General features: G+C 45.2%; 1 protein-coding gene across 1 annotated transcript in view; it reads left to right on the top strand.

Annotated features, from left to right (window-relative positions):
* Window positions 1-1,197: 1,197 nt before the first annotated feature.
* GPR176 (G protein-coupled receptor 176) overlaps window positions 1,198-27,323 on the top strand; it is a gene marked incomplete at both ends in the record, with an annotated part of 73,555 nt that continues 47,429 nt past the window's right edge. The window contains one exon of the mRNA XM_080707960.1: window positions 1,198-1,354. Coding sequence (XP_080564086.1) covers window positions 1,198-1,354 — 157 coding nt within the window. The remainder of the gene's footprint in view (window positions 1,355-27,323) is intronic.

Here is a 27,323-nt window from a genome sequence, read left to right as displayed (position 1 = left end):
TCACCACACCCGGCTTTTGTCCTTGAATTTAAGTGTCATTCACTGTCAAAGCCCTCTCTCTCTGCCTTGTACTTCACTTACGAACTCCCACCTCTTCATTGCCAGAATCTAGTATGTCCGGTCCAGTCTATGTACATTTTAGAAATGAGTCCCAATAAAAGTGCACCCTAGGGACACTGGGTGCCTATCCCACCTTTATTTTCTTTCTCTTTCTTCTTTTTCGTTCTTTCTCTCTCTTTTTTTTTTTTTTTTTGCTGGCGATTGAAGCCAGGGCCATTCTACCTCTGAGCTAGCCCCTCTACTCCTATTTTTTATTTTTTGCAGTACTGGGGAAGGTACCCAGGGGCATTGTACCTCTGACCTACACCCCCAGCCCTATTTCTTAGTCTTTATATTCCTGAAACGTGGTCTCACTGAGTTGCAAAGGGCCTCACTAAGTAGCTGAGGCTGTCCGCGAACCTCCCGTCTCGGCCTCCCGAGTGCTGGGATTACAAGCGTGCACACCACGCCCAGCTTACTCTTAAACGGGGTCTGGCTAAAATGCTGAGGACCTTCGATTCTCGCTCTCAGCCTCCATGTACCGGGATCCGGGCGTGCGCCCCGGGCCCGGCTCCCGCTTCCACCTTTCCTAAAAGCTCCAGCCAGCCCTGGCTCCACTGAGAAGCCCGGGCGCCCGGCCCCGGCGGCGGCGGGGTGTGAGCCAGAGCCCCCAGGCGGCGCCCGCAGGAGACATCCCCGCAGTACCGACCGGAGTAAACGCCGCGGAGCCGCAGGAGCCGGAGCGCGGCCGCCGCCGCCAGACAGGCGCACCTCCGCCGCCCACGGGGCGGCGCGGCAGTCACGCTCCGCGGGCCAAGATGGCGGAGGGGCGTGGCCAGGGCGGCACGTGACCGGGGGCGTGGCCTCCGCCGCCGGGGGCGTGCCCGCCGCGTCCGCGAGCAGAGTGCCCGCGGCGGGGCCGGGAGCGGGGCCCGGGGCTGCGCGGGACGAGGATGCCCGGCAGGCTCGGGGCGGCCCGCCCGGGCCCGGGGCGCCCGCGGGGGCTCGGGGCTGCGAGCCGGCGGCGCGGGCACCTGCGGGGAGCGCGTCGCGCCGCCGCCTCGAGCCCAGCGGGGCCGGCGCGGGGCCGCAGCCCCAGCTCGCCGCGCCCCTAGGCCCCGACCCCGACCCCCGGGCGCAGGAGCCCGCGGCGGCGCCATGGGGCTCAACGCGACCTGGGCGCCCCGCGACGCCGGCGAGCCGCGCTACCCGTCGGGCGCCAACCGCAGCGCGCCCGCCGAGTCCGGAGACGCGCAGCTCTACCGCCAGTTCACCACCTCCGTGCAGGTGGTCATCTTCGTGGGCTCGCTGCTCGGTAAGGACGGGAGCTGCCGTCGGGGTGCCTCCGGGGTGGCCGCGGGAAGCTGGCGGGGACAGTGGCCCAGCCCCAGGGGGCCGCAGGGGGCCGCAGGGCTCCGGGGCGAGGTCCTCGGGCCGCGGTCGGTGCTGGCCGCGGGGTCAGCCGTCCAGCTGCCGGCCCGCGGAGGCCGGGCGCGCCCGTCCGTCTTACTGGCCTCCCGGGTGCCGGGGGCGGCGCCGGCCCCAGCTGCTGTTTACAAACCGCGACGACGATCCTGGGGCATCTTGCTGCTGCTGCTGCTGGAGGAATGCCACTGTGTGTTAAAGACGTGTTTGACGATACTGTTTCCCATATAAAATATTATTTTGAAAGAGCCTTATTTTGTGTGTATTTTATAGCTTGCTTCTTCGGAACACCAACCTGCTGGTAAACAACCCTGAGAAGTTAAACTCCAGGTTCCCTTCAGATATTTAAAAAAACAAAGAAACAAACAAAAACCACGCACCTCCCTTCCCTACCGATGTTTAGTTCGAAATACTAAACAAAGGATGAAACAAAATGACACCAAACCTCCAAACCACAGGCAGCAGATTTCTTTACTGGAGCAGGGGAGGAAAGGTCAGTGGGCTGAAGTAAAGGGCTGGTTAGTCACAGACGTGTGTCCACTCGTGAGAAGTACCGGTACTCCTCTTAAGTGACACTACACTAAGAGCCACTTCTAAAACGACGAATCACACAGCCAGCATTTATTTCTATTGAGGTTTGTCGAACATAATCTCTAGTACTTCTAAACGTGTAAATTCTCTGATGCGACGTTATAAGGATGTTAAACAGCAGTGTTAAAGTTTCAGAGTAGGAATAGATCACTTTTCCTAGACACTTGAGAATTTCCATGGGAACCAAGATAACTGACATCGAAAAGACCATATTTGGAAGAATTTTAAATGGCTGGAATTTCCCTTCCTATTTTTCTAATCGTCATCATCTCGTTCCATTCTGCTGGGATATCTGTCTCATTTTTTTGCCATGGGCATTTGTGTGACTATGTGTAGGTCTAAGCTACAAGATGTGATTTTTGAGTGAGTGTTAAATGCATATTAACAGAGCAAAAGCCCATCTTCCGGAACTCTCAACATTCATGTAGCAAACGCCGAGTATCTAGTAAGTAGTGGGCATGATGCATAGAGTTAAATCTCAGTATTGTCACATTTAAAGTGTGGATTACATGGAAGGAGAGAGAAAGGGTTGCATTTTAATGTTTGCATGTTTTCCCCTGCAGACATAAAACATGTCTGAGTTGGGTGTGGTGACCCACACATGTAATTCCAGTACTTAGGTTGCAGGCTCAAGACAGAACACACTTAGTGAGACCTTGTTTCAAAATAAAAAATAAAAAGGGCTAAAGGTATATAGCTCTGAAGAAGAAAGACTGGATTCAGTCTCCTGTTCCACAAAAACAAAAACCTGTGTCCACTCTTGTGTGTCCATGTGTATGTGTATATGTGTGTGTTACTTTCCCCCACTGGTAACTGAAGAAAGATGGTATTGGGAGAAATTTTTTCATGGTTTGATTTTAAAAATTGAGTACTATTGAAATAGAAGACAGAACACGTACGTAAAAGATTCCAGCAAATAGTGGACATGTAATACACGCTACTTGTGCTTTCCCTGTCCTTTCCATTTTTTAGCTTGAACTGAATTCAGGAACTCCTAGTAAATGTGCTCTGTTTCAGCTCTTTTCCACACAGCACTTGGCAGTGATCTGTGAAAGTGCCATCATGGATGTCTCTAAAGACAGCCCCTTGGTCCTTGGTTATGCCTGACTTGACCTTGAGGGGCATTATTTCCCCCTTCCACATTACTTGGGCCCTCCTAGGACAGAATTCCAGTTGCTCTTTTCTATTTTCAGAAAAAGTAAATATACGCCGGGCATGGTGGTGCACGCTTGTAATGCCAGCATTCAGGAGGCTGAGACCCGAGGATCGCGGTTCGCGGACGGCCTCAGCTACTTAGTGAGGCCCTCTGCAACTCAGCGAGACCTGGTTTCAAAATAAAGAATAAAAAAAATAGGACAAGGGGTGTATCTCAGAGGTCAAATATCCCTGGGTTCCATCCCCAAACCTGCAAAAAAAAAAAAAAAAAAAGAAAATATAGATAACATTTCTGGTTTCTTTGAGAGCTTAGCTGAATCAATATGTTGCCCCGCATACTTATTACTTACTGGTATAATTGATTTATTGTTCTCTAAGGATCTGACCCTTTCAAATATATCTATGTACATTTGATCCCACTGGTAATGCCAGTTGAGACTAGAGCTTAAGTTCCAAAGCCATGTGCAGTCAGCTACAAGACAAGTAAACTTGGAAGCATAGTTTGAAAGTCTCCAAAAAAAAAAAGCCGAGTGTGGTGGCGCGCGCTTGTAATCCCAGCATTCGGGAGGCTGAGACCGGAGGATCACGATTCGAGTATAGCCTCAGCCACTTAGTGAGGCCCTCTGCAACTCAATGAGACTCGGTTTCAAAATAAAGAATAAAAAATAGGGCAGGGGGTGTAGCTCGGAGGTCAAATCCTCAGTTTCATCCCCAGACCTGCAAAAAAAAAAAAAAGTCTCCAAAAAGAAAAATCACAAATTAGGAATAGGAGAATGAAAGTTGTGGGAAGATGGAATAGTATCTAGAATAAATGTTTAAATGACTGATTTAGTTTATTTCTTATGTCACCAAATATGAAAAAAATGTGTTTTCTTTCATTTTTCCCTTTAAAGAATTCAAAATTACTTCCCATATTCTTTAAATAGATTTCTTTTTATTAGGCTTTTAGAGGCCCAGTACTATGTGAAAAAATTCCTTTGTATGTCTTGCAGCTGTCTCTCGTGCGTGCGTGTGTGCGCGTGCGTGCGTGCGTGCGTGTGTGTGTGCGTGTGTGTGTGTGTGTGTGTGTATTATAGGGATTGAACTCAGGGGCATTCTACCTCTGAGCTACACCCTCTTACTTACTATCTTATTTTTTTAATTTTCATTTTGAAACAGAGTCTCCCTATGCTGTTGAGGCTGGCCTTAGACCTGTGATCCTCCTGTCTCAGTCTCCCAAGGTACTGGGATTACAGATGTATGCCACCCTGCCCATCTTGTAGTTCTTTTTGAAAACTGTTTTAGTGCCCTGTAATAAAGATTTCTAGCAACTTGGGATAACTGCTATTGCAACCACTGGGAACATTGGTTTGTATATTGAAAATAAACTCAAGAACCATATGTTATTATTAAAATAATATACTTTGGGGAGTTACATGTAAACTCATGTTTCTCACCTTTATGCAACATCTTGGGATATCTTCAGTTATTAGAGGACTTTGAAAGAGAGTTCGCAACTTAGATTCTTCTTTAGTAAATAGATGGCTCACACTAATTTTAGTATTCGGTGTGAAATCAAAGACTCAAGGAGATTTGGAGTCGGTATTTCCAGTAACTGCTTTGGATTGAAATGCCACTCGGTTGACCTTTCTTTTCCCCGCTCTTCTTGGATTCACAACCTAAGTGCCTGCAAAGCTGGGTTTCTCTCTGGTGCTCTGACCTCAGAAAGGACAGTAGTTAATGGCCTGGCCTGTTACCTCCAAGCTGCTCCTGCACCAATCGCTTCTCATTTGTGCCTGTCGTCATTGGAGGCAAAGAAGAGTTTTTTGGTATGAAGATTGAACCAAGGGCATTATATCTTCAAGCTTTATCCCAGCTCTTTTTTTTTTTTTTTTGTTTAATCTGAAACTGGGTTTTGCTAAGTTGGTAAGACTGGTCTTGAACCTTTGATCCTCCTGTCGCAGCCTCCTGAGTACTGGGATTACAGGCATGTGCCACCGTGCCTGGCTGGGATTTTTTTTGGGGGGGGAGGGGTTGGGGATGGAACCCAGGGGCATTTGACCTCTGAGATACATCCCCTGCCCTATTTTTTTTTTTTTTTATTCTTTATTTTGAAGCCAGGTCTCACTGAGTTGCAGAGGGCCTCACTAAGTAGCTGAGGTTGTCCACGAACCGCAATCCTCCGGTCTCAGCCTCCTGAATGCAGGGATTACAAGCGTGCGCCACCATGCCCGGCTGGAAGTTTTTAAAAAAATTAATGGATTTGGCCGGGCGTGGTGGCGCGCACTTGTAATCCCCGCGCTTGGGAGGCAGAGACAGGAGGATCGCGCAGGTTCGAAGCCAGCCGCGCGCGCTGGCTTAGGAGACCCTGTTTCCAAATAAAAAAATGTAAAAATAGGTCTGGGAGTATAGCCCGGAGGTAAAAGAGCTTCCAGGAACCCCAGTACCACCAAAAAAAAAAAAAAAAAAATTAATGGATTTGCTATTAATTAAAAAAATCAGCACTGTGGGTAATAGCTAGCATTTTTGTATCCCACACTGAAATTTGTTTAAAGAATTTTAAAATAGAGGAATCAACTTTCCTTCCTTCTGCCAAACTACCATAATATGGTAATTAGTTTTAAGCTATATCCCTTTTCTCTACTGTTATGCGTTGAATATTTGTGCCCCCCTCAAATTCACATGTTGAAGCTCCAATACTCGTGATGGCTGAGGAGTGGGGACCTTTGGGAGGTAATCAGATGTAGATCTGACCTGAGGGTGGGTCCTCGTGATGGATTAGTGCTGGAGAACTTGCTCTTTTCCCTTCCTACCATGTGCAGCTACAACGAGAAGGCAGCACCCTGAAAGCCAGGAAGAGGTTTCTCCCAGAACCCGACCTCGCTGGCACCCAGTCTGCTACTTCTAGCTTCCAGAGCTGTTAGAAGTGTTGTTGAGGCCATCCTGTCTGTGGTGTTTTGTTACAGCAGCAGACTGGCCCAAGCAGGCCAACACACTTGTAAACGGTTTACATTGAGCCAACATGATATTGATAAAGGTCCATCTTGTCTGTGGCTTAATTCCATGAAATGATTACTAAAGTATTTGTTTTAATGGAAGGACAGGAGGAGTGCTGGGGATATAGCTCAGTGGTAGAGTACTTTGCTAGAAGGTGAGAGAACTTGGGCTTGATCTGAAGGAGGAGGAGGAGGAGGAGGAGGAGGAGGAGGAGGAGGAGGAGGAGGAGGAGGAGGAGGAGGAGGAGGAGGAGAAATAATGGGGGACTGACTTGTTGAATTTGTTCATTAGAGGATATGATTATACATCCTTTTTTTTTCCCCAGAAAAATTATACAAGGCACCGGCAGTGTTCATGATAAGTACAATAGAGAAATGTATTTATGATACTAGTTAAAACTAACAGATCAAGCCGAGTGCTTAGTGAGACCCTATTTGCTTAGGGAAGGTATAGCTCCAAGTTAGAATGCCTCTGGGTCCAATCCTTAGACACACACACACACACACACACACACACACACACACTCTTTTTTTGTGGTACTGGGGTGGAATCCAGGGGCTTTTCTACCTTCGGGCTATACTTTCAGACCTATTTTATACTTTATTTGGAAACAGGGTCTCACTAAGTTGCTGAGAGCCTCACTAAGTAGCTGAGGCTGGCTGTGAACCTGTGTGATTCTCCTGTCTCGGCCTCCCAAGCACTGGGATTACAAGCATGCGCCACCATGTCTGGTGCACCCGCGCGCGCGCACACACACACACACACACACACACACACACACACACTTAACCAGATCATACATGGCTGAAAAATTCTTGGAGTTCCTTAGTTACTGTTTGATAGATGTGTTAATACTAGGCTGCTCATAATGCATAATTATATAGAATGCTTTTCAGTTAGCCATAATTATAGCCATAGTAATACAATATCAACAGCCTTCTATGCTTTTTTGTTTGGGCTACCTTACATATCTTACAGGCAATATAAAAAATAAGGTATCTTAGATTGATATAGGGAATCAGGAAGTGGTAGATAGCCTGGGTAGGTGAACCTAGTATATAGAAAGGAGTTGTCTCATACTATCTTTAATTTGCATATGATGGGTGCATCCAAAACTGTTCCTGTATGTTAGAAACAGAAAGCCAGTCTGATCTCCATCTGAACGGAATCCTGGTCACCAGCCTGATGCTTCTCCTTTCTGGACCTGTGTATGAATATCTTTCCACTTTTCAACTCTTCTTGGAAATTCTTTGAAAATTTTCTTTTTCTGAATGAAACAGCTTTATTGAGATAATTTTTACACTGTAGAATTTACTTAATTAAAGGGTATAACTCAGTGGTTTTTAGTATATCCAAATGCAGCCATCACCATTCTCTGAATTCCAGAACATTTTATGCATCCCACAAAGAAACGTTATACCTAGTAGCAGTTTTGCCCCTCTTTATCCTCAATACCCTGAGCCATAAGCAACTAATAATCTACTTTCTCTGTGGATTTTCCTGTTCTGGATAGAACATAGGTATGGGCTCACACACTATGTGGTCTTTTGTGACTGGCTTCTTACCATGGTTTTAGGTTTCATCTATGTTGTAGCATGTATCAGAATGTCATTCTGTTTTATTGCTGAATAATACTTTATTGCATGGATATACCATGTTCTGTGTACCCATCACTTGATGGATATTTGGGTTATTTTTGTTATTATGAATTATGCTGCTGTGATTATTCATGTGTACATTTTTGTGGGTGTATTTTCAGTAATTTTGGGTTAATTCTACTCAACTTGGAGTAGAATTATTGGATAATATGATAACTCCATGTTTATCCTTTTTAAGAATTACAAGACTGTTTCCAAAGTGGCTACTTAACTTTCCATTCCTCCTAGTCATATATGAAGTTTCTAATTTTTCACAACTCTGCCAATATTTGTTATGCTTTTTTTTTGTACTAGGGATGGAACCCAGGGGCATATCACCTCCGAGCTACACCCCCAGCCCTATTTTGATTCTTTATTTTGAAGCAGGGTCTCACTGAGTTGCAAAGGGCGTAAGTAGTTGAAGATGTCTGTGAACCGCGATCCTCCTATATCAGCCTCCCGAATGCTGGGATGACAAGCGTGGGCCATCATGTCCAGCATCATGTCCAGCTCTCTTTGTCCTTTTTTATTTTTATTTTTATTTTTTATTTTTGTGGTACTGGGGATGGAACCCAGGGACATTCTACCTCTGAGCTACATCCCCAGCCCTATTTGTTTATTCTTTATTTTGAAACAGGGTCTCACTAGTTGCCAAGGGCCTCACTCAGTAGCTGAGGCTGGCTTTGAACCTGTGTGATCCTCCTGTCTCAGCCTCCCAAGCACCTGGCTTACTCTTAGGGCTTTTTGTAAGAGATTTAAGTTGAAGTCTTTGAGCCATTTGTTTGTTTTTGTATATATTGTGAGACAGGGATCCGAATTCATCCCGTCGTCTGTGGCAATCCCATTTGTTGAAAGGGCAGTTCTTTTCCGTTTGGACTGTCTTGGCACTCTTGTGGATCTTGTGAAAACTTTTTATGCCATCATTCCACTGAGGAATTTCCATAAATTCTCATACAGAAGAATAAGAGGAAAATAAATAATTTCCCCCTGTGGCAATTTGCCATATATGCTTTAGAAATATAATCTAGAAACAACTCTAGAGTCATGGAAAAGGCTCATGACCTAGTCTCTGTATTAATAGAGACTCACTTGCAACAGAATCAGGTAATAGCTTCCCTTGTGTTTCTTAGGTTCTTCAACCTAAATTAGCCGCAAGGCTCTAAATACCTTTCCTCTCTTACCTCTCAGGCTTTGTAAGTGCTTGGATATTGATAAGTGATCCGGCTGCATCATAATCCTGCTATATTAATATTTCTAACAGGAGCTACTATCACCTAAAACAAGTCCAGAAATATTTAAGACAATTCCATCTTTACAAATGTCCTAGTGGTGATGAGCTCAATGAAGTAGGAGGACATATGTATTGAAAATTTGGTCAACTTTATTCTTTTTACTGATTGTACTTAGTCTGTATCCTATGCTACTGAAATACAGATATCCCTTGCTTTACGATTAGAAGTTTAATCCTTGCAAAGACCTCTGTCAGAGCAGTGCTCACATGGTGTTAAAATATTCCTTTATAAGCCAGGCATGGTGGTACATGCTTATTATTCCAATACTTGGGAGACTGAGACAGGAGGATTGCAGGTTTGAGGCCAGCCTCAGCAACTTAGGCCCTCCCCAAGTTAGTAAGACCATGTTTTATTTATTTTATTTAATTTTATTTTTTGGTGGTACTGGGGTGAAACCTAGAGGCTTTTCTACCTCTGGGCTATACTCCCAGACCCATTTTATATTTTATTTGGAAAGAGGGTCTCACTAAGTTGCTGAGAGCCTCACTAAGTAGCTGAGGCTGGCTTCGAACCTGTGTGATCCTCCGGTCTCAGCCTCCCAAGCGCAGGGATTACAAGTGTGCCACACCACGCCAGGCTAAGACCATGTTTTAAAATAATGAATAAAATAGGACTGGAGGTGCAGCCCAGAGATAAAATGTCCCTGAATTCAATCCCCATTACCACACACAAAAATAATCCTTTATAGATTGGTAGTTAAGATACGGTAGTAGAACTTTTTATAGATATATTGGTAGACAAATTAAATAACATATCATCTGGGTTTTTCTCTTTGTCTGAAAGGGCCATCTCAAAATATCCCTGACTTTGCAAGTAAAGCATACTTTTATTTTAATACTGCCTTGGGATTCTGTAAAATGGGAGGAAATTTGTCTCAAAATATGAAAAACAGACATGATTGTTCTTCTGGGAGTATCTAAATTTCTCAAAGTATTTTTCCATTGTTTGCCAGAAATTTTCCTCGTGTGTCATTTTCTGAATAAGCCATTTAATTTGAGTTGTTTCTGAAAGTGATTGGGAAAATTGCTTATCAAGGAGTTTCCATATTAGCTGGCTGGAAAATTTTTAGTAGTAGTATATAGCATAAAAGTTATAAAAAGCTTAAAGTTTTTGTTTACACCGGAAGAGTGACTGTAAACAAAATATTGAAAATTTACCCTAGGAAAAACTAAAAAGCACAAAGCTTTATCCTCAGAAAACCAACCCTCATTTTGCAAGTTTTCGCCCCCTCTCTCCTCAGGCACCTGTGTTTTCTTGGTGTCTCTTTGGATGCCCAGTGATGCTGCTCTGCATTGTTTAAGCATATGGACATCCTCTTCCAGCATCTGCATCCATTCTCTGATTGTGGCATGCAAAATAGAGGAACCAGTTTAAGTATTGATGTTAATAGTTATTAACGTGTTGACTTTTAAAGTTACTTACCATTTATTTATTTATTTATTTATTTATTTATTTATTTATTTTTGTGGTGCTGGGGATGGAACCCAGAGGCATTCTACCTCTGGGCTTACATCCTCAGCCCTATTTTTTATTCTTTATTTTGAAACAGGGTCTCGCTGAGTTGCAAAGGGCCTCACTAAGTAGCTGAGGCTGTCTGTGAACTGCAGTCCTCCTGTCTCAGCCTCCCAAGCACTGGGTATGAGCATGCCACGCCCAGCTCAAAAGTTACTTTTTTTTTTTTTTTTTAAAGGTCTGGGATGGAATCCAGGGACTTTCGACCTCCTAGTTACACCCCTTGTCGTATTTTTTTTTTTTTTTTAAACAGGGTCTCACTAAGTTGCAGAGGGCCTCTCTAAGTAGATGAGGCTGTCTGCGAACCACGATCCTTGGGTCTCAGCCTCCTAAATGCTGGGATTACAAGTGTGTGCCACCATGTCCACTTAAAGTTACTTTTTAAACAGTGAAGTTAACTATCTTAAGCAGAGAGGGTAAGTAACTTTAGCATTTCACATTTGACAGCAGTAGAGAAATGAGTGGGTTAGACTTTTAGGAACCTCCAACCATATCACGTAGGTCAACCTAATAGCATGTAAGTCATTTAGAAAAGTTCAGGATTTTCGACACACATATAAAGGAGCAGGAGGGTATCAGATCAGTGCTAGTGTCTTGCTCTTTCTGTATAGTTTCAATTCCCTCTTTTATCTCTGTTCTAGCCAACTTTTATAAATTTTGTAAGCCATCCATCTTCTGTGTGAGCCAGCTTTCATGGCTGTGGACAGACCATGTTTCAAATCCAGCCATGTTGTCCCAACTTCTGTGCTTTGCCTCCTGCCCAGTAGGGCACATGGCCACCTCGCTGCCCCGACCTCCGTAGGGATAAGGGTCTCGTCTCGGTCTCTGTCCCTGATGGTCTCAGGATGTTGTAAATTCGGGTGGCTCTGCATGGTATGTTACGCCTCTTGCTTCTGGGGAACCCTAACAGCATTTTCAGTGGCACTCAGTCTTACCTAAACATTAAGCCCCAGGTACATTCTGAAGCAATCTTTCTCATAATTTTAAGCACGCGATTTCAGATTGTGACCTTGGGATGCGATTGCATTGGCTGGCTTGCCTGTGCTGGGCCTCTCCTCGTGTGTTTGTGAGTTTTTGATTGTAAGCTCATCTCATTTGTTTTTTTGTTTGTTTATTTTATTTTTGTGGTTCTTGGGACTGAACCCGGCGGCACTCTACCTCTGAGCTACACCCCCAGCTCTGTATTTTCTTTTTATTTTGAAACAGGGTCTTGCTAGGTTGAGTCTCACTACCTGCTGAGGCTGTCTCTGAACCTGCGATCTTCCCATCTCGGCCTCCCAGGTACTGGGATTGTAGGCATGCACCACGGTGTCTGGCTCGTTTCCCTTTTCTGAAGCATTCTGTGAGATCATAGCCTTAGAAGTGTACTTCGTAATGGCTTGGCATTTGCTCTGGAAGCATCTCAGGGTAATCGCCAGTTGGAGACCTCATCCACAGGAAACCACACATTTCCTTTTCATTTCTTTTAGGTAGAGAACAGTGTTTAACCTCTTTTTCACTGGGGTGGCACCCTTGGAGGATCCTGGCTTTGTTCAGGGACTTCCACTTGAATGCTCTGCTTCTAGGAGACTCTAGAGTTCAGGGTCTAGGATTCAGTCCCTACGCGGCTGTTGAAACCTGAGAAAACAATCTCATCACAAACTACTGGAATGTTTATTATATATACATTTAAGATAGATCTTGTGCTATTTGTGATATGTAAATTTGAGTTTGGATATGAAGAAAAGAATCTGTCTTTTGACAGTACCTGGAGGCTACCTGTGTTTGATATAAAATGTGAGTCTTTAGTAAGTTTTACCCAATGAATAAGTGAGTAAAAATTGTTTTCCTGTTATTTCTAACACCCATAAAATACTAAAGTCATTTCTCTGTTATTTTAACCCCATAGTTTCTGTGTATGAGTGAGGCAAACTCACTTTTCAAGTGAAGAGTGGGTCTTAGATTTGGGGGGGGCAAACTTGAGATTTATGGCCAAAATACTTTTAAACATAAAGTTAGCCTTTACATTTGGACTACTGCTACACCTGTTTTATAGTTGTTTCCAGGACTGCTTCCTAAGCTTGAATCAGTCAGTAATTGTAGGACTTAATTAATTATACAGCTTTGATTTGTATAAGTTTGATTGTACTAAAATTCCATCATGAAGTTAGGCATTATAAAGGATTCCTGACAAAAGGAAACTAATTATAAATAAAGCTTCTCTCAAGGTACACCATAAGTATGGCCCAAACTCAGTAAGCCGAGTATAACCCTGAACCTTCCCAATTATCACTGTAGCAGTAATTTAAAGATACCCCTCCCCCAATGTACCTGACGATTTCTTTTAATGTCCTTGTACTGCAAACTCAAATAAAGTTTCCGGCTCTGAAACTTTGTTGTTGCTTTCTTTTGTTTTTACATTTTAAGCAATTTGTAGAAAAATATCTTCCACCGTATTTTGGTTGGTAGCCACACTTGATTCCAAGGAATCCTGGGAAACAGTTCTTTCTGCCCTACACCAAAATCTTGTGGTAAAAGTTTTTTATAAGCTGGGCGTGGTGGCGCACGCTTGTAATCCCCGCGCTTGGGAGGCTGAGACAGGAGGATCGCACGGGTTCGAAGCCAGCCTCAGCTACTTAGTGAGGCTCTCAGCAACTTAGTGAGACCCTGTTTCCAAATAAAATATAAAAAAGGTCTGTGAGTATAGCCTGGAGGTAGAAAGCCTCTGGGTTCCACCCCCAGTACCACAAAAATAAATAAATAAATAAATACATAAATAATAAATAAATAAAATAAAGTAAAAAAATAAAAATAAAAGTTTTTTATATAGCTGGGCGTGGTGGCGCACACTTGTAAAATCCCAGCGCTTGGGAGGCTGAGACAGGAGGATCATGGTTCAAGCCAGCCTCAGCTACTGAGTGAGGCTCTCAGCAACTTAGCCAGACTCTGTTTCCATATAAAATATAAAATAGGTCTAGGAGTGTAGCCTGGAGATAGAAAGCCCTGGGTTCCATCCCCAGTACCACCAAAAAGAAAAAAAGAAAAGAAAAAAAGTTTTTTATATAGAGGGTTTTTCTCCTTAGTTCTTAAAAACTTTCAGACTGAGCCACAAGGGTGGGCCTGTTGGCACTTTCTCACAATGGTTTATTATCAGTTTTGGGATCCATAGCTTGATGGATTTTCTTCTTCTGGGAAAGTTTAACCTCTTTTTCATTGGGGTGGCACCCTTGGAGGATCCTGGCTTTGTTCAGGGATTTCTGAATGTCCCTTCTGTATGTCCCTCTGTGGGTGACATACAGAAGTTAGGAGCAAAGCATGAAGCACAATCGTTTCTTTTAGCTCCTTGTTTTTTCTTTCCTTTCTTTCTCTTTTTTCTTTTGCAGGTCTGGGGGTGGAACCCAGGGGCATTCGACCTCCAGGCTACCCCCCTGCCCTATTTTTTACTCTTTATTTTGAAACCGGGTCTCACTGAGTTGCAGAGGGCCTCACTAAGTAGCTGAGGCTGTCCGCGAACTGTGATCCTCCTGTCTCAGCCTCCCGAATGCTGGGATTACAAGCCTGCGCCACCACGCCCAGTTGCGTTTAGAGTTTATGGGAGGGTCTGAGAACCAAGCTTGGATGCTGCAGAGCTAGGGATACATCAAGAAATATACAACCATACCACTGGTTCCTATGTGACCGCCCCTCACAGAGCTCTGTATAGCCTCATTTTCATCCGAGGACAAAAGCTGGGCCTTGCTGATCCCCGTATTCTGTTTCCCTGTCCACAATGATTAGGCCGGGGTGCTCATGGGATCCAGACTCCATCTATCAAACCAGAGTCCTTGATACAGAGATGCTGGTAGAGAAGCCCTCTTTTTCCCAGAGGGATTTTAAGCACGGACAGTGGAAACTAGGAGCTGTCTGCTTGGGAGAGAGTTGAGGATAGAGAAAGGCAGACACCAGGCAACAGGGAGGAAAGGGAAAACGAACCTGCTGCCGCTGGATTGCTCAGAGGTCCTGAGCCTTATTCAGTCCCTATATTTTCCAATTACACAAAGGAAAATGCCACAAGTTTCCCCTTTTACCGTAACTTGTTTGAGTTGAGTATCACGCAGAACAGAAATGTCATGATTGATACATCTGGCACTTTTTGGTCACTAGTCATGTCTACATTTGGAAAATGAATTCTGAAGGTTAGTGACTTGATTAGTAGCACATTTTCACAGCCCAGCAGTGGAAGAAGAATGCCCAGAAAGAACCGCGGCTGAAACACAGGCTAAGGAACTGAGCAGGAGCTAGACATGGCCTGGCAGTCGACGAGGTGCTCCAGGCACAGCGGAGGCAGGCTTGGAAGGCCTGGCAGCGCAAGAGGCCAGGAGGTGGAAGGCCATGCTCAGGCACTGAGAGTCGTGAGTCCAGGAGCTCACGAAGCCTTGGGGTTGGCAGAGCTTCATGGGTGTGCAGCAGGAGCTGAAGTTCAGAGGAGAGTCCTGCTGGACCAGGACATGTTTTGGCACCTGTTCTGAAACGGCGTACAGCCTGATTCTTCTGTTTAATCGCTCAGTTAAACATCTGTTTTTAATCGACATCTTTTTACACTAAGTAGTTGTTGATAGTTAATTAGTATAAAAGCCCAGTAGCAAGGGAAAGGAAATCTAGCTGTACCGGAAAAGGGAGATGATGTTATTGTTAGTTAGATGTAGCTGCCGGGAAGATGCTGAGCCGGACAGTGCCAGGCCATCGGCTGGCTTTGCTTTCCTGCGTGTTTACGAGCACTGGTCAGCGGGGGAGGCTGTGGGCAAGTCCTGGGGAAAACGGCCCTCACGGCAGCCGGCTGTGGTGTGGAGGCAGACCTGCACATCTGGCCGGCGTGTGGCTGCGGCAGGCAGGAGTGGCTCTGGTTCTTGTTTCAAATGACCAGTGTCGAGCTGTCAGGAGGCGCAGCGCAAGCGAGGAAGGTGGCGAGGGACACAGCAGAGGTCCCGCAGAGCCTCCCAGCCACCTTTTCAGTTTCTTTTTTTAACACTTCAGGCTCAGTACCACAAGGGGCCATTGGCCTTACCTGGCTGTTCTCTGCGCCGGGATGCTCTTCCCTCGCAGCCTTCCACGGCTAGCTCGCACCCATCTTCTAACTGCAGCTCGGCTGGCCCTTCCCAAGGGCCTTCCCTGACCACTTCTTAAGTAATTCTCCCACTTCTCGCATGTCACCTCTCTCTCCCTCCCTCCTTCCCTCCTTTCTCCCCCTCCCCTCTCTCTCTTCTTTCGCAATGGGGATTGAACCAAGAGGCATTCACTGCAGTTATGACCCTAGAATTGGCTTGTTGGCATACCATTATGCCACACGTATATGTAATGGCACACCATAACACACCACATGTCTGCCTCCATGTGAAGGCAGAGGCTTCATCTAAAGCTAGAATCGTGCGTTGCACATATTTGTTGCTCAGTAAAGTGGTTGATTGAATGAAATGTTTGGGGACAAACAGGAGAACTAATTTATAAGTAATCACTGTTGTGATTTTCACGAGACTTAGGAGCCTGTGGAAATGAATATACATTTTGTTCAGTGGACTGGGGTGGTACTTAAGAAAGCCAGGTATGTAGGGGAGAGAATAGGTCTCTTGATAGGAAATCCATGAACTCTATGACATAATCATGTATGGCTTTTTTTGTGTGTGTGTGTGTGTGGTACCAGGGATGGAACTCGGGGCATTGTACGTCCAAGGTACACCCCCAGCCCTATTTTTGAGTCTTTTTATTTTTTGAAACAGGGTCTCACTGAGTTGCAAAGGGCCTCGCTAAATAGCCTAGGCTGTCCGTGAACCACGGTCCTCCAGTCTCTGCCTCCTGAATGCTGGGATTCCAAGCATGTGCCGCCACCCAAGGCTCTCATGTATGGCTTCTTTTTTTGGGGGGTGGGGGGGTGGGTCTGGGGATGGAACCCAGGGGCATTCTACCTCTGAGCTACACCCCCTGCCCTATTTTTATTCTCTACTTTGAAACTGGGTCTCATTGAGTTGCAGAGGACCTCACTAAGTAGCTGAGGCTGTCCGTGAACCACGATCCTCCGGTCTCTGCCTTCTGAATGCTGGGATTACAAGCGTGCGCCACCACGCAAGTCTTTCATGTATGGCTTCTTAAAGGTTCTTATAGGGCAGGGCATGATGGCGCACGCTTGTAATCCTAGTATTCGGGAGGCTGAGACCAGAGGATCGTTGTTTGTGGACAGCCTCAGCTACTTAGTGAGGCCCTCCGCAACTTAGTGAAACCCTGTTTCAACATAAAGAATAATAATTTAAAAAAAAAGGGCAGGGGGGTGTAGCTCGGAAGTCAAATGCCCCTGGGTTCCATCCCCAGACCCAGAAAAAAAAAAAGTTCTTATAGAACTTGCAGTTGTGAACTCGAGCACCGAGTCAGGGCGATGAGTCCATGCGGCTTCGGTTTCACGTATTCCCTGAGAGGACCTCTACAGGAAGCCCAGAGTAGAACTGACTGAGGTGATTTCAGGTCCTCATGCCTTCTCAAAGTTCCATATAATTTAATATTTGTTTCAAATAAAACAAACGAGAGAGGGCCTTGCAATCAGAATGACTTTGCACCTTCTGAGCGGTCCTGTTTGAGGACACTCCTGCCTCGTACTAGAGGGTGCACGATATTCATTCCCTGACTCCCTGGGCATCCTCGTGTGTACTCATTTGCACCTTTAATTACAGCTACTTTTTATTGGACTTTGTGCACCGTTTCTCAGGACGAAAGCACTTTGAGAGGCTGCTAAGTGGAAAGGAAAGAATAGCTCTCTGAAATCAGCGTGAGCGTGAATTTAATTTCCAGGAACACAGAGTTCAAGAGAGACTCGAGCAGAGACAAAATAATCAGATTTCAGTTTCCAGCCCTCTCGTTGATTGAGGAGAATAGCACCTTTTGTGTCTGTCCTGTTGTTTCTGTGTCCTGCTCCCAGGGTTGCAAATTGTTAGCAGCAATGAATCTCCTAATAATCAGAAGTCCTACGATGAAGCTTTCTGCCTCGCCACATGAAAGGCGGGATTAAGGGCGACAGGGTTAAGTGCCTGTTTCTCTGCAGGATACTGTTACTGTTAAGATTGGATGAGACTTTTCTCTGACCAGCGCAAACCATTTTTCTTGCTAGTAACCAGCCGATGGGCTCTAGCTGGTGAGGATCACACCAGGTGCCAGGGAAGGGCGAGGCCTGGCGCCGTTGCTCACCCGGCTAACTTCTCTCATTCGTAGGGTATTCTTTTCTCTCTTTTGAGGAAAAAGAATTTTCTTAAAATACTCTTAAAAAGAATAATTTTTAAATCAGTTTGGTTTTGTGTGAATTACTCTTAGCTTACCTACTCAGTATTCATTGGTATATCTCCATCTTTCCGGAGAGGAACTAATGAAGGTGCTAAGTTTTATCAGACAGGAATATTTTTCACTGATGTTCACAGAGAGTGATGCCTGGTAAGGTTTTCAGAGCTTTGGTATCATCTTGCATTGGCCACCCCGAGAGCAGTAACCTGCAGGGTCACTGGCTGACTTAGAGCGGCCTCATGGAGATCACGAAGCTAATTGGGTTTTTCAGTCATAATAGAGATGGAGAGCTGCCTGAGAAGTTGCAGATGCTGAGGCTTGATGAATTATTAGCTGGCCATTCAAGCTGTAGATGCTCAGGACCTGAAATGAATTAAGTCCAAAGGACACTAGGCTGTGGCCACATAAACATTTTTAATAAAATTTGAAAATATTTCCTATAGCTGTGTTCATGATCTCTCAGGCAACAAATGCAATTTGCTATCAGATGTACTGTTGCTCTGTGCTTGCTGACATGAGAAGGAATGGAGATTGAAGGGCTGCTGGACTTAAACCTTTATTTGCAGAGTGGCCTTAATGTGTGTGTTTCAGAGATAAGTCTTCATCCCTTGTCTGTAATAGGCATTTTTAAAATGTGGATAGAATGAATATAATTATGTGAAATATTTAAAAATAAACAAAGGGAATACCTTGGTTTCACTGAAGGATTTTCTTTATCATGTAGCTTTGTGCCTGCTGCGTCACACGGTGACCTAGATTCCTGTGACTCTAGAGAAAGCATGCCAAGGAGAATGAGAGCTGTCAGCCTTGTTAAGGCCATCACCTGTGTCGGTAGAATTCCCTTTTCCCTGGCACATGGAGCTGTTGATGAATTATTTTCTAGTTGAAATGCCTGCAGTGGGAGCTCTGGCCCCTTTTCCTTTCACTGATTTCCTGGCCAGTCTGTCTCTGGGTAATGGCTCTCTCGGTTTACGTTGCCATTCAGCATAACACATTTATTCAGACTGAACTCAGCCCCTGAGGTGTACCAGAAAACCAAGGAACCACAACCGGAGCTCAGGATGGTGTTTCAGATTGTGAAAATCCATAGTCATACTAGTCCATTCTGAAAAAGTAACCTGCTCTTTTGAGGATAATGTTCCTGGGATAAAAATTGGACTTTACATAAGACCCATTTGGGGTAGTGGGCTGCAGGGCTCTGGAGTCAGACAGCTCTGGGCTCTGCTATTTGCTAATATTTTGACCTTGGGCCAGCTTTTATTATTTTTAAAATATTATGTTTTTCAGCTGGGTGTGGCAGCGCACACTTGTAATCCCAGCATTCGGGAGGCAGAGACTGGAGGATCGCAGTTCACAGACAGCTTCAGCTACTTAGTGAGGCCCAATTTAGTGAGGTCCTTTTTCAAAATGAAGAAAAGAAAAAGGGCAGGGGGTGTAGCTAAGAGGTTGAATGCCCCTGGGTTCCATCTGCAGACCTGCAGAAAAATATATAATAATAATAATAATGTGTTTTTCATCATAAAATGAGAATTTAGAAAACATAAGTTATAAAGAAGAAACAAATTCACAGGTAAGCACTTTATGATTAAACATTCTTTGAAAGCGGCATTTTAATCCTCAGTGCCTCCCTGTATTCATCAGCGTTGCACAGCTGTGATCTAAGGAACTGACCACGTAAGTTAGAGGGAGGAAGGAGTTTGCTCACGGTTTAGTCCATGTGAAGCCTGGGACCGTGGATCTCAGGACATGGCGGGGTGAAGCCTGGGACCGTGGATCTCAGGACATGGCGGGGGAGGCCGGGAGGGAGAGCGTGGACTCTGATCCTTGCATCATGGAGCCTGGAAGGGAAGCAGGAGAGCGAGGATGAGGGGAGGGGAACCATGAGTAACCCGAGGCCGTGCTCCAGGGCCTACCTCCTCCAGCCTCGCCCAGACAATCCATTACAGCAGATGAATGCACCGCTAGGATCACAGCCCTCATGACTCACATCAGCTCCACACACAAGTGTATGAGCTCTTCACGGAGCCATTGTATAACCAACTATCACACGCCCCAAAAAAGTGGAATTGAAAAACTCCTGTTGCCTAGTATTTCTGCTGTGTTCTTTCTATGTCTAGTCAGATACACAAATACTGACGTTGTGTTACAGTTGCCCATAGTATTCAGCATAGTAACATGCTGTACAAATTGGTAGCCTGGGAGCAATAGGCTATGCTGTACCACATGTGTACATGCAGTCTAGGTGCGCAGTAGGCTGTATCACCCAGGTTAATGTGTTCACACAGGACAGGAACCACCTGTTAGCACATTTCTCAGGATGCAACCCCGTTGTTCGTGATGTGGACTGTGTTTCCTGCCTGGGATTCGCCACCTCTGGAGCCTCAGGGTCGTCCTTTCTCTTGTCATTTCTCCTCTATGGCTTCACTTCTTGTTGCTCTGTGTTGAAGCTGCTCTGAGCGCTAGAGCACTAAAGCCTCCTCTTTGATGTTCACGCAGTTCTCTGGGAATCTCCTGTTTTGTGGCTTGAATATCGCCTTCAAAATTCATGCTGAAACTTAACTGCCACTGTGTTGATATCGGGAAATGGGACCTTTAGGGGATGATTAGGTCACGAGGGCTCCACTGGATTACTGCCACAATTGCAAGAGAGGGCTAGCTACCGCGGAGTGGCTTTGTTATATAATCCACGCGTGCACTCTCTCTTGCACACGCATTCTCCCTCTCCCTCTCCCTCTGCTGGTGTGTTCTCTTGCTCCTGCCCTTTCTTGCATGGGATGCCCTCCTCATGTTGTAATGCAGCAAGAAGGCCTTCGTCAGATGCTGGCACCCTGATACTGGACTTCTGAACCTTCAGAACTATGAGAAATGTTTCTTTTATGTATAAATTACCCAGTGAGGCGTTCTGTTATAGCAGCAGAAAGCGGGCTAATGTACATCTGAGACATACATGCTAATAAATTTATATTCGCTTTTCTCTTGTTAATCTGATTTTTTGTTACATGGGTCCCAGCCGAGAACCCAAGAGGGTAAAGGAAAAACTCTTTCTCCCCTCCAGTCTACAAGTCATCCTTCTCTCCAGAGTTCTGCCGTCAGTAGCGTCTCTCACCCCGTCCTAGCCTTCGTGAGGACGTGGACCTTCACAGGTCTTAGCCTTGATTTCAGTTTCTGGAAGCTTATCCTCTCTGTAAACTTCCAGCTGTCGTAACTTCCTGGATTAGTTAGGAAGCCGGGGTTCCACGCAAGACCCTGGTGTCGTCTCTGCTTTTTGATCCCACGCTGGCGACCCTGCCAGTGCTCCTGCCAGTGCAAGATTGAGGCTGCTCCAGCTCCAGCATGGAGACAGTTCAGAAAGAAATTCTGCCTTCTCCATAATCCAGGAAAACAGAGACAAGCACATGCCGCTTTCTTCATTTAGTAAATTGAAGCATAGCCAGGCGTGGTGGGGCTCACCTATCATTCTATTGCTTGGGAGGCTGAGATAGGCGAGTCACAGGTTTTAGGCCAGTGTGCAGTAACTTAGCAAGATTGTTTCAGAATAAAAAGTAAAATAGGGCTCAGAGGTAGAAGGACCCTGGGTTCAATTTCCAGTACCCTCCACCACACACACACAAAAATAAAAAAATAAAAGTGTTATAGGAACTTAAACTTCTTTGTTTAATAAAGCATTAGGGGACCTTGAGTTAACTGTTCCCAACTATGAGAATGATAGGATCCCAAGAAGCTGAAACTGGAAATTTCTGAATAGACTTCACTGGGATATAAACTCCACGATAGCAGGTATTTCTTTTGGCCCCCGATAAATTCCTAGTGCATGAAGAAATGCTTGGCACATAGCCAGTGCTCAGTAGATATTTGTAGAATAAACAAATGAACAGTACAGAAAAGAGCTGTTCTGAGGGTCTTTGAAGACTGTGGGCTGAGGGTTAGGGCGTATCCCACAACCATTTATTTATTTATTTATTTATTTATTTATTTATGGTATTGAGGATTGAAGCTAAGCTAAGCCCCCAGCCCTATTTAAATTTTTATTTTGAAATAAAGTCTCGCTAAGTTGCTGGGGGGCCTCACTGCATTGCTGAGGCTGGCCTCGGACCAGTTTCAGCCTCCCGGGTACTGGGATTATAGGAATACACCACTGTGCCTGGCACTCCACCTACCTTCAGAAATAAGCCCTCTTGCAGAGTGTGCCAAAGCCGGCTTCCACATTTCTGCCCAACTCCACTTCGGTGATGCTGGAAGCTAGCCATGGTGGGAGTATCTGCAGTACGAAAATCGCAAATATTACCCAGTAAGCTTGTCTTTTTAGAGAGAGCCCACTGTTAAACAGTTACCAGCATACTACTGTCCTTAAGGTTCATAACACCTCTTTTCTGTAAACATGAAGGCATGAAAAAATTAAGGTCAGGTTTTGGCAACTCCAATCCACAAAATGAACCAGCATTTGTCAGCTTACTTTGTAAACCATGAGTTCACACCGATTCCTGCCCGGGCTCTGCAGGTCTCTGTAGAAGAGACTTCTCGGAACACTGAAAAAACTACTCTGAGGACATTTCCCATTGCAGAAAGGTACAGAGAATGACAATTAAAGGGACAAAGACAGCTGGATACAGGGTGATGGGAGGACGCATGAGTCAGGGTGCACCCGCTGAGAGCCGGTGGGGACGCCGCGAGGGCCTCCCCCGAACCGAGAAACATGGGAACGTAGACTCCGATCTCACCTACAAAATACACCTTTCATTTGATTTGCAAACACAGTTATAGCATTTACTGTGTGCCAGGCTAGTCTAATGCTTAGCAAATGTTTACTCTTTAGCCAAATACCACACAAACACAAGTGCGCAATGCCACCCAGACCCGAGGGCTCTGCTGGCTCCTGCTGACCTGTGAAAACCAGAAAGACGGATCTGCTCACCACCCACTCTGCCTCTGAGCCTGGCGTTGGTAAGAAACCTGAGCTGGAGGGGAGATCCACCAGGCCCTGGGGGAACTGGGATTGCCATCTTCCCCGGGGGCGGGCAAGGGTTGGACTTTGCATCCTTAGTATGTGTCCCTTCACATTTACAGTTCTGGAATAAGAACAACCGAAGTGCAGGACGCAGCTGGCGTTGCCTTTTTGAAGAGGTGGGAGACTAGATTAGAAAAACCTCTTAGGGGCTGTGGCTGTAGCTCAGTGGAAGAGCTGAGCTTAGACTGTGTGGGGCCCTGGGTTCAGCTCCCAGCACCAAACAAAACCAAAACCAAAAAACCCTCTTAAATCAGTTCTGTAACAATGATGATAGTCAAGATTGAATGGAAAGACAGGAGAGGAGGAAGGCTGATCTTGATTAACGAGGGTCTACATCTGAACATGTGTAAAATTATGAATATGACATGGTTAACCTGGACAACCATTGGTGGGGGGGGGAGGGAAAACAGGGGCGGGGGGAGAGGGCACCAAATATAGTTTAAATGTATACTATTTATGTTCAATTAAAAAATTGTTAAAGGAAAAAAAAGATAAGCTCCCAAAGCTGTTTTCATTGATGTTTTCATAGATTACATCACTGATAAAAAAAAATTTTTGTTTTCCAGACACTGAACTCAGTATTTACAATAAATAACAAACGTTTCCCAGAGAGTGAGTAATACGCCAACAACATCTGCTTGTGCCATTTTAGAGCCCAAACAAGCTAACACCAAAATGAGACCACAGCATGATGCTGATATTCCAGGTAAAAAATTGAAAACAGAGAGCAACAGTCTATTGGAATAATTTAAGCTATGAAGATAGGTCAGCTCTCTAGAGTGTTTGGACTTAAGCACACGAAACCATTATGTAATTGTTCCAGCCTATAATCAGCATCTTTCTATCTTATCAGAAAATCAGTCGAAGCATTGATCAACACATATTATGTGTCAGCAATGGGCTGGGTGTCGTACAGGGGACAGAAAGCCTGAAACACAATGCTTCTCCTTAGGAACAAGGTTTACTTGGATGAAGAGGGAGAAGAGCTTCCACGCAGGACTAACGGCAGGAGAAGATAATAACTCAGAGTCAGGGAGAGGTATCTTTATAATAAGAAATCTTAGTTACCCTGATTTGAACACTACACATATGTATACACATATCAAAATATCACAGACTACCTCATAATAGGTACACTTTTAATGTGTCAAATAAAAGTAACTAATTGATTAATTAAATAATTTTTTGTGGTCCTGGGGATTGGGCCCAGGAGAATTCTACCTCTGAGCTATACACCCACCCCTATTTTATTATTTTATTTTGAAATAGGGTCTAAGTTGTAGAGACCCTCACTAAGTAGCCGAGGCTGGTCACAGACCTGCAATCCTCCTGTCACAGCCTCCCAAGTACTGAAATTACATATTAAAAATCATATTAGAAGCCGGGCGTGGTGGCTCACGCTTGTAATCCCTGCGCTTGGGAGGCTGAGACAGGAGGATCGCACTGGTTCAAAGCCAGCCTCACTGGCTTAAGAGACCCTGTTTCCAAATAAACAATACAGAATGGTTCTGAGAGTGTAGTCCGGAGGTAGAAGGGTTTCCAGGAACCCCAGTACCACCAATAAATAAATGAATGAATAAATAAATAAAATAAAATAAAAATCATATTAGGTAGCCAGGTGTGGTGGCCCACGCTTGTAATCCCAGCATTTGGGAGGCTGAGACAGGAGGATCGTGGTTTGTGGCCAGCCTCAGCTACTTAGGCCCTGTGCAATTCAGTGAGACTTTGTTTCAAAATAAAGGATAAAAAATAGGGTTGGAGGCATAGCTCGGAGGTTGAATGCCCCTGGGTTCCAGCTCCAGTACCTAAAAAAAAAAAAAAAAAACACCAAAAAAACAAAAAAACCAAATCATATTAGGTAGACAGGACAGAGCAAAGCAGAAAGACTAAAGGTAGAGGGCCACTTGGTAGGACGTGGATGTGGTGGACGTGGGGGAGACCGCAAGTTTCCATTTGAACTTAGTGAGCTTGCCATTGTAGTGTGTTCAACTGTGTCCTCCCAAAAGACAAGTTCAAGTCCTACTCCTCTCCCGCCCCACCGCTCCCCCAGCTGTCAACACGAGCCTATTTAGAAACAGGGTCTTTGCAGACGTGGTCACGTTAAGGTGAGGGCACAGACGAGGGTTGGCCGGTGTCCTTTAAGACGAGGCACAGGGACAGGCCAAGGAAGGCCAGGATTGCGGTGAGCACCGCACGCTGGAGAGAGACGCCCGACAGAGTGCCCGCGCCGCCGGAGGAGCCCCCGGCCTGCGCCTGCATTTCACACTTCTGGCCTCAACTGAGAGAAAATAGACTTCTGATGTTTTACACTATTCGGTTTTGGGTAATTTGTCACCACAGCTGTAAGAAAGCAATTCAGCCCACCATATGTATGAATGTGTGAAATGGGGAAAAAATCACAAAGCTTCATTATTTCCTGATTTACTAATTAAGTTGCCATTTTAAGCCTCCTCCCGAGGTGGCTCACGGCTCTCACAGTGACACTGACAACTTGGAATATGAAGAACCCGGATGTCAGGTGGTACAGTGGCGCACACTTGGAATCCAGTGCCTGGGAGGCGGGGACAGGAGGATCGCAGGTTTGAGACCTGCTTAAGCAGCTCAGTGAGACTCAGGAACCTAGTGAGACCCTGTTTCAAAACAAAAAATAAAAAGGGCTAAGGATGCACCTTGGCCGCAGAACACCCCTGGGCTGGATCCCAAGTGCGCGCGGTCCTCCGGTCCAGCCTCCCATGTGCTGCAGAAGGACATATGTAAGGCATCCAAGAAACAAACAAAACGTTAGCTTAGATATTCTCATGTGTAAATTCTGTGTCACAGGTCCAACTCTGTAAAACTATTTTCCTTTTATCTAATGGATGAGGGGCTTGGTAGAGCACTTAATATGGTATGGATGCTATGTACATATATATTTATACATATTTTTGTGGCATTCTACCTCTGAGCTATCCTCGAAGCCCTTCTTTAATTTTTTGTTTTGAAATTGTTTTGCTAGGTTATTGAGAGTTTTGCTAAATTGCTGAGGCTGGTCTCAAAACTGTGATCCTCGTGTCTCAGCCAACAAAGTACTGGGATTACAGGCGCTGACAGTGGATATATTAAAGAAGATTCTAAAACCATTTATCACATTTGCCAGCCAGTGTTCTAGGAGCTTTACGTTAGCTGTATCCTCCCAATGCTATCCGGCAGATACCTAAGAAAGGTGACTCTCAGTAAATTACTTACTGATTTTCTCTTTTTCAATTTTTGGTAAAAAATGGTAACTATCAAAGCCTTTCTGAAAGAACACTTCTCTCTCTCTCTCTCTCTCTCTCTCTCTCTCCCCTCTCCTCTTCTCTCTCTCTCTCTCTCTCTCTCTCTCTCTGTACTATGGATTGAACCCAGGGACATTCTACCTCCATTTTAATTTTATGGGACCACTGTCCTATAAGTGGTCCATTGTTCATCAGAGTTACTCAGTGCGTGACCACATGGAAACTCACTGCAGATAAAAGCTTGTTAAGAAGTTTGTTACGTAAATTCCTCTGGTGCCCTCTTCAGGCTGATTAGGGTCTCAAGTCCACCCTGGGAGTCGGCTTTGTGCTTTCTGCTAGAGAGGGGAAGCAGGGAGCCCCTTGAAAATTTATTTTCCTGCGCTTAGATAGAGGAAGAGAGCTCATCTTGTGTCTCATTCCAGGCAATCTCAATTGCCTTCAACTCAGAATACCTCTGCGGAAGTGGCGTATTTGGGGGTACATATTCTGCTACCCTTCCTCATACTCCTTGGGGGACAGGATTTAGTTTTTTTAAGAGAGGAACAAAAAGTGTTTCCTGCTGAAAATCACTGTGCCAGGTTTACTGATAAGTGGTGTGATTTGAGGGGTGAGATTTTCCTCTAGGAAGGTAGATTCTCAGGAAATTCAAGAGCTTTACGAGCAAAAGCAGAAAGAGAGAAGGCAGGCTGGTTTTGAAGCAAGCTGTCGGCTGCTGCGCACGTCTTGATGGGGCTGGCAGGGCTGTCCAGAGCCTGTGCCCCTGCTGTCTTTTAACCTGCTGAATGGATGGTTCATTTGTACACAACATCTAAAAATGCTGCTGCCGTGTTCAGCATCGCCGCTCCAGCAAAGCTCCACCATGCAGCGAGCATGCACCTCTTTGTATTTGTCTGGAATATGCATTGCTCTTCCTTAGAAGACCCTCCTTCAGGGCAGGACACACAGTCATCTTGCTAGTTTGAAGTCACCGTGTATCTCTGTATGAGCTTTGGATTACCTGCATCAGAACCGCTCGGGAAGCACTGCAAACCTCAGAGGTTCCGGAGTAGGGATTAGGAATTTGCACCTTTCATAGTTCTACAGGTGATTCATAGACACATTGAAGTCTGAGGACCACTGGTTTAGACTCATAGAAATATTATAAAAAATAATCTCAGCACCC

The sequence above is a fragment of the Muscardinus avellanarius genome (genome assembly GCF_963383645.1).
Source record: "Muscardinus avellanarius genome assembly, chromosome: 12".
NCBI lineage: Eukaryota > Metazoa > Chordata > Mammalia > Rodentia > Gliridae > Muscardinus > Muscardinus avellanarius.
Note: the sequence above shows the minus strand (reverse complement) of the source record. Positions and strands in the feature narration are given on the sequence as shown.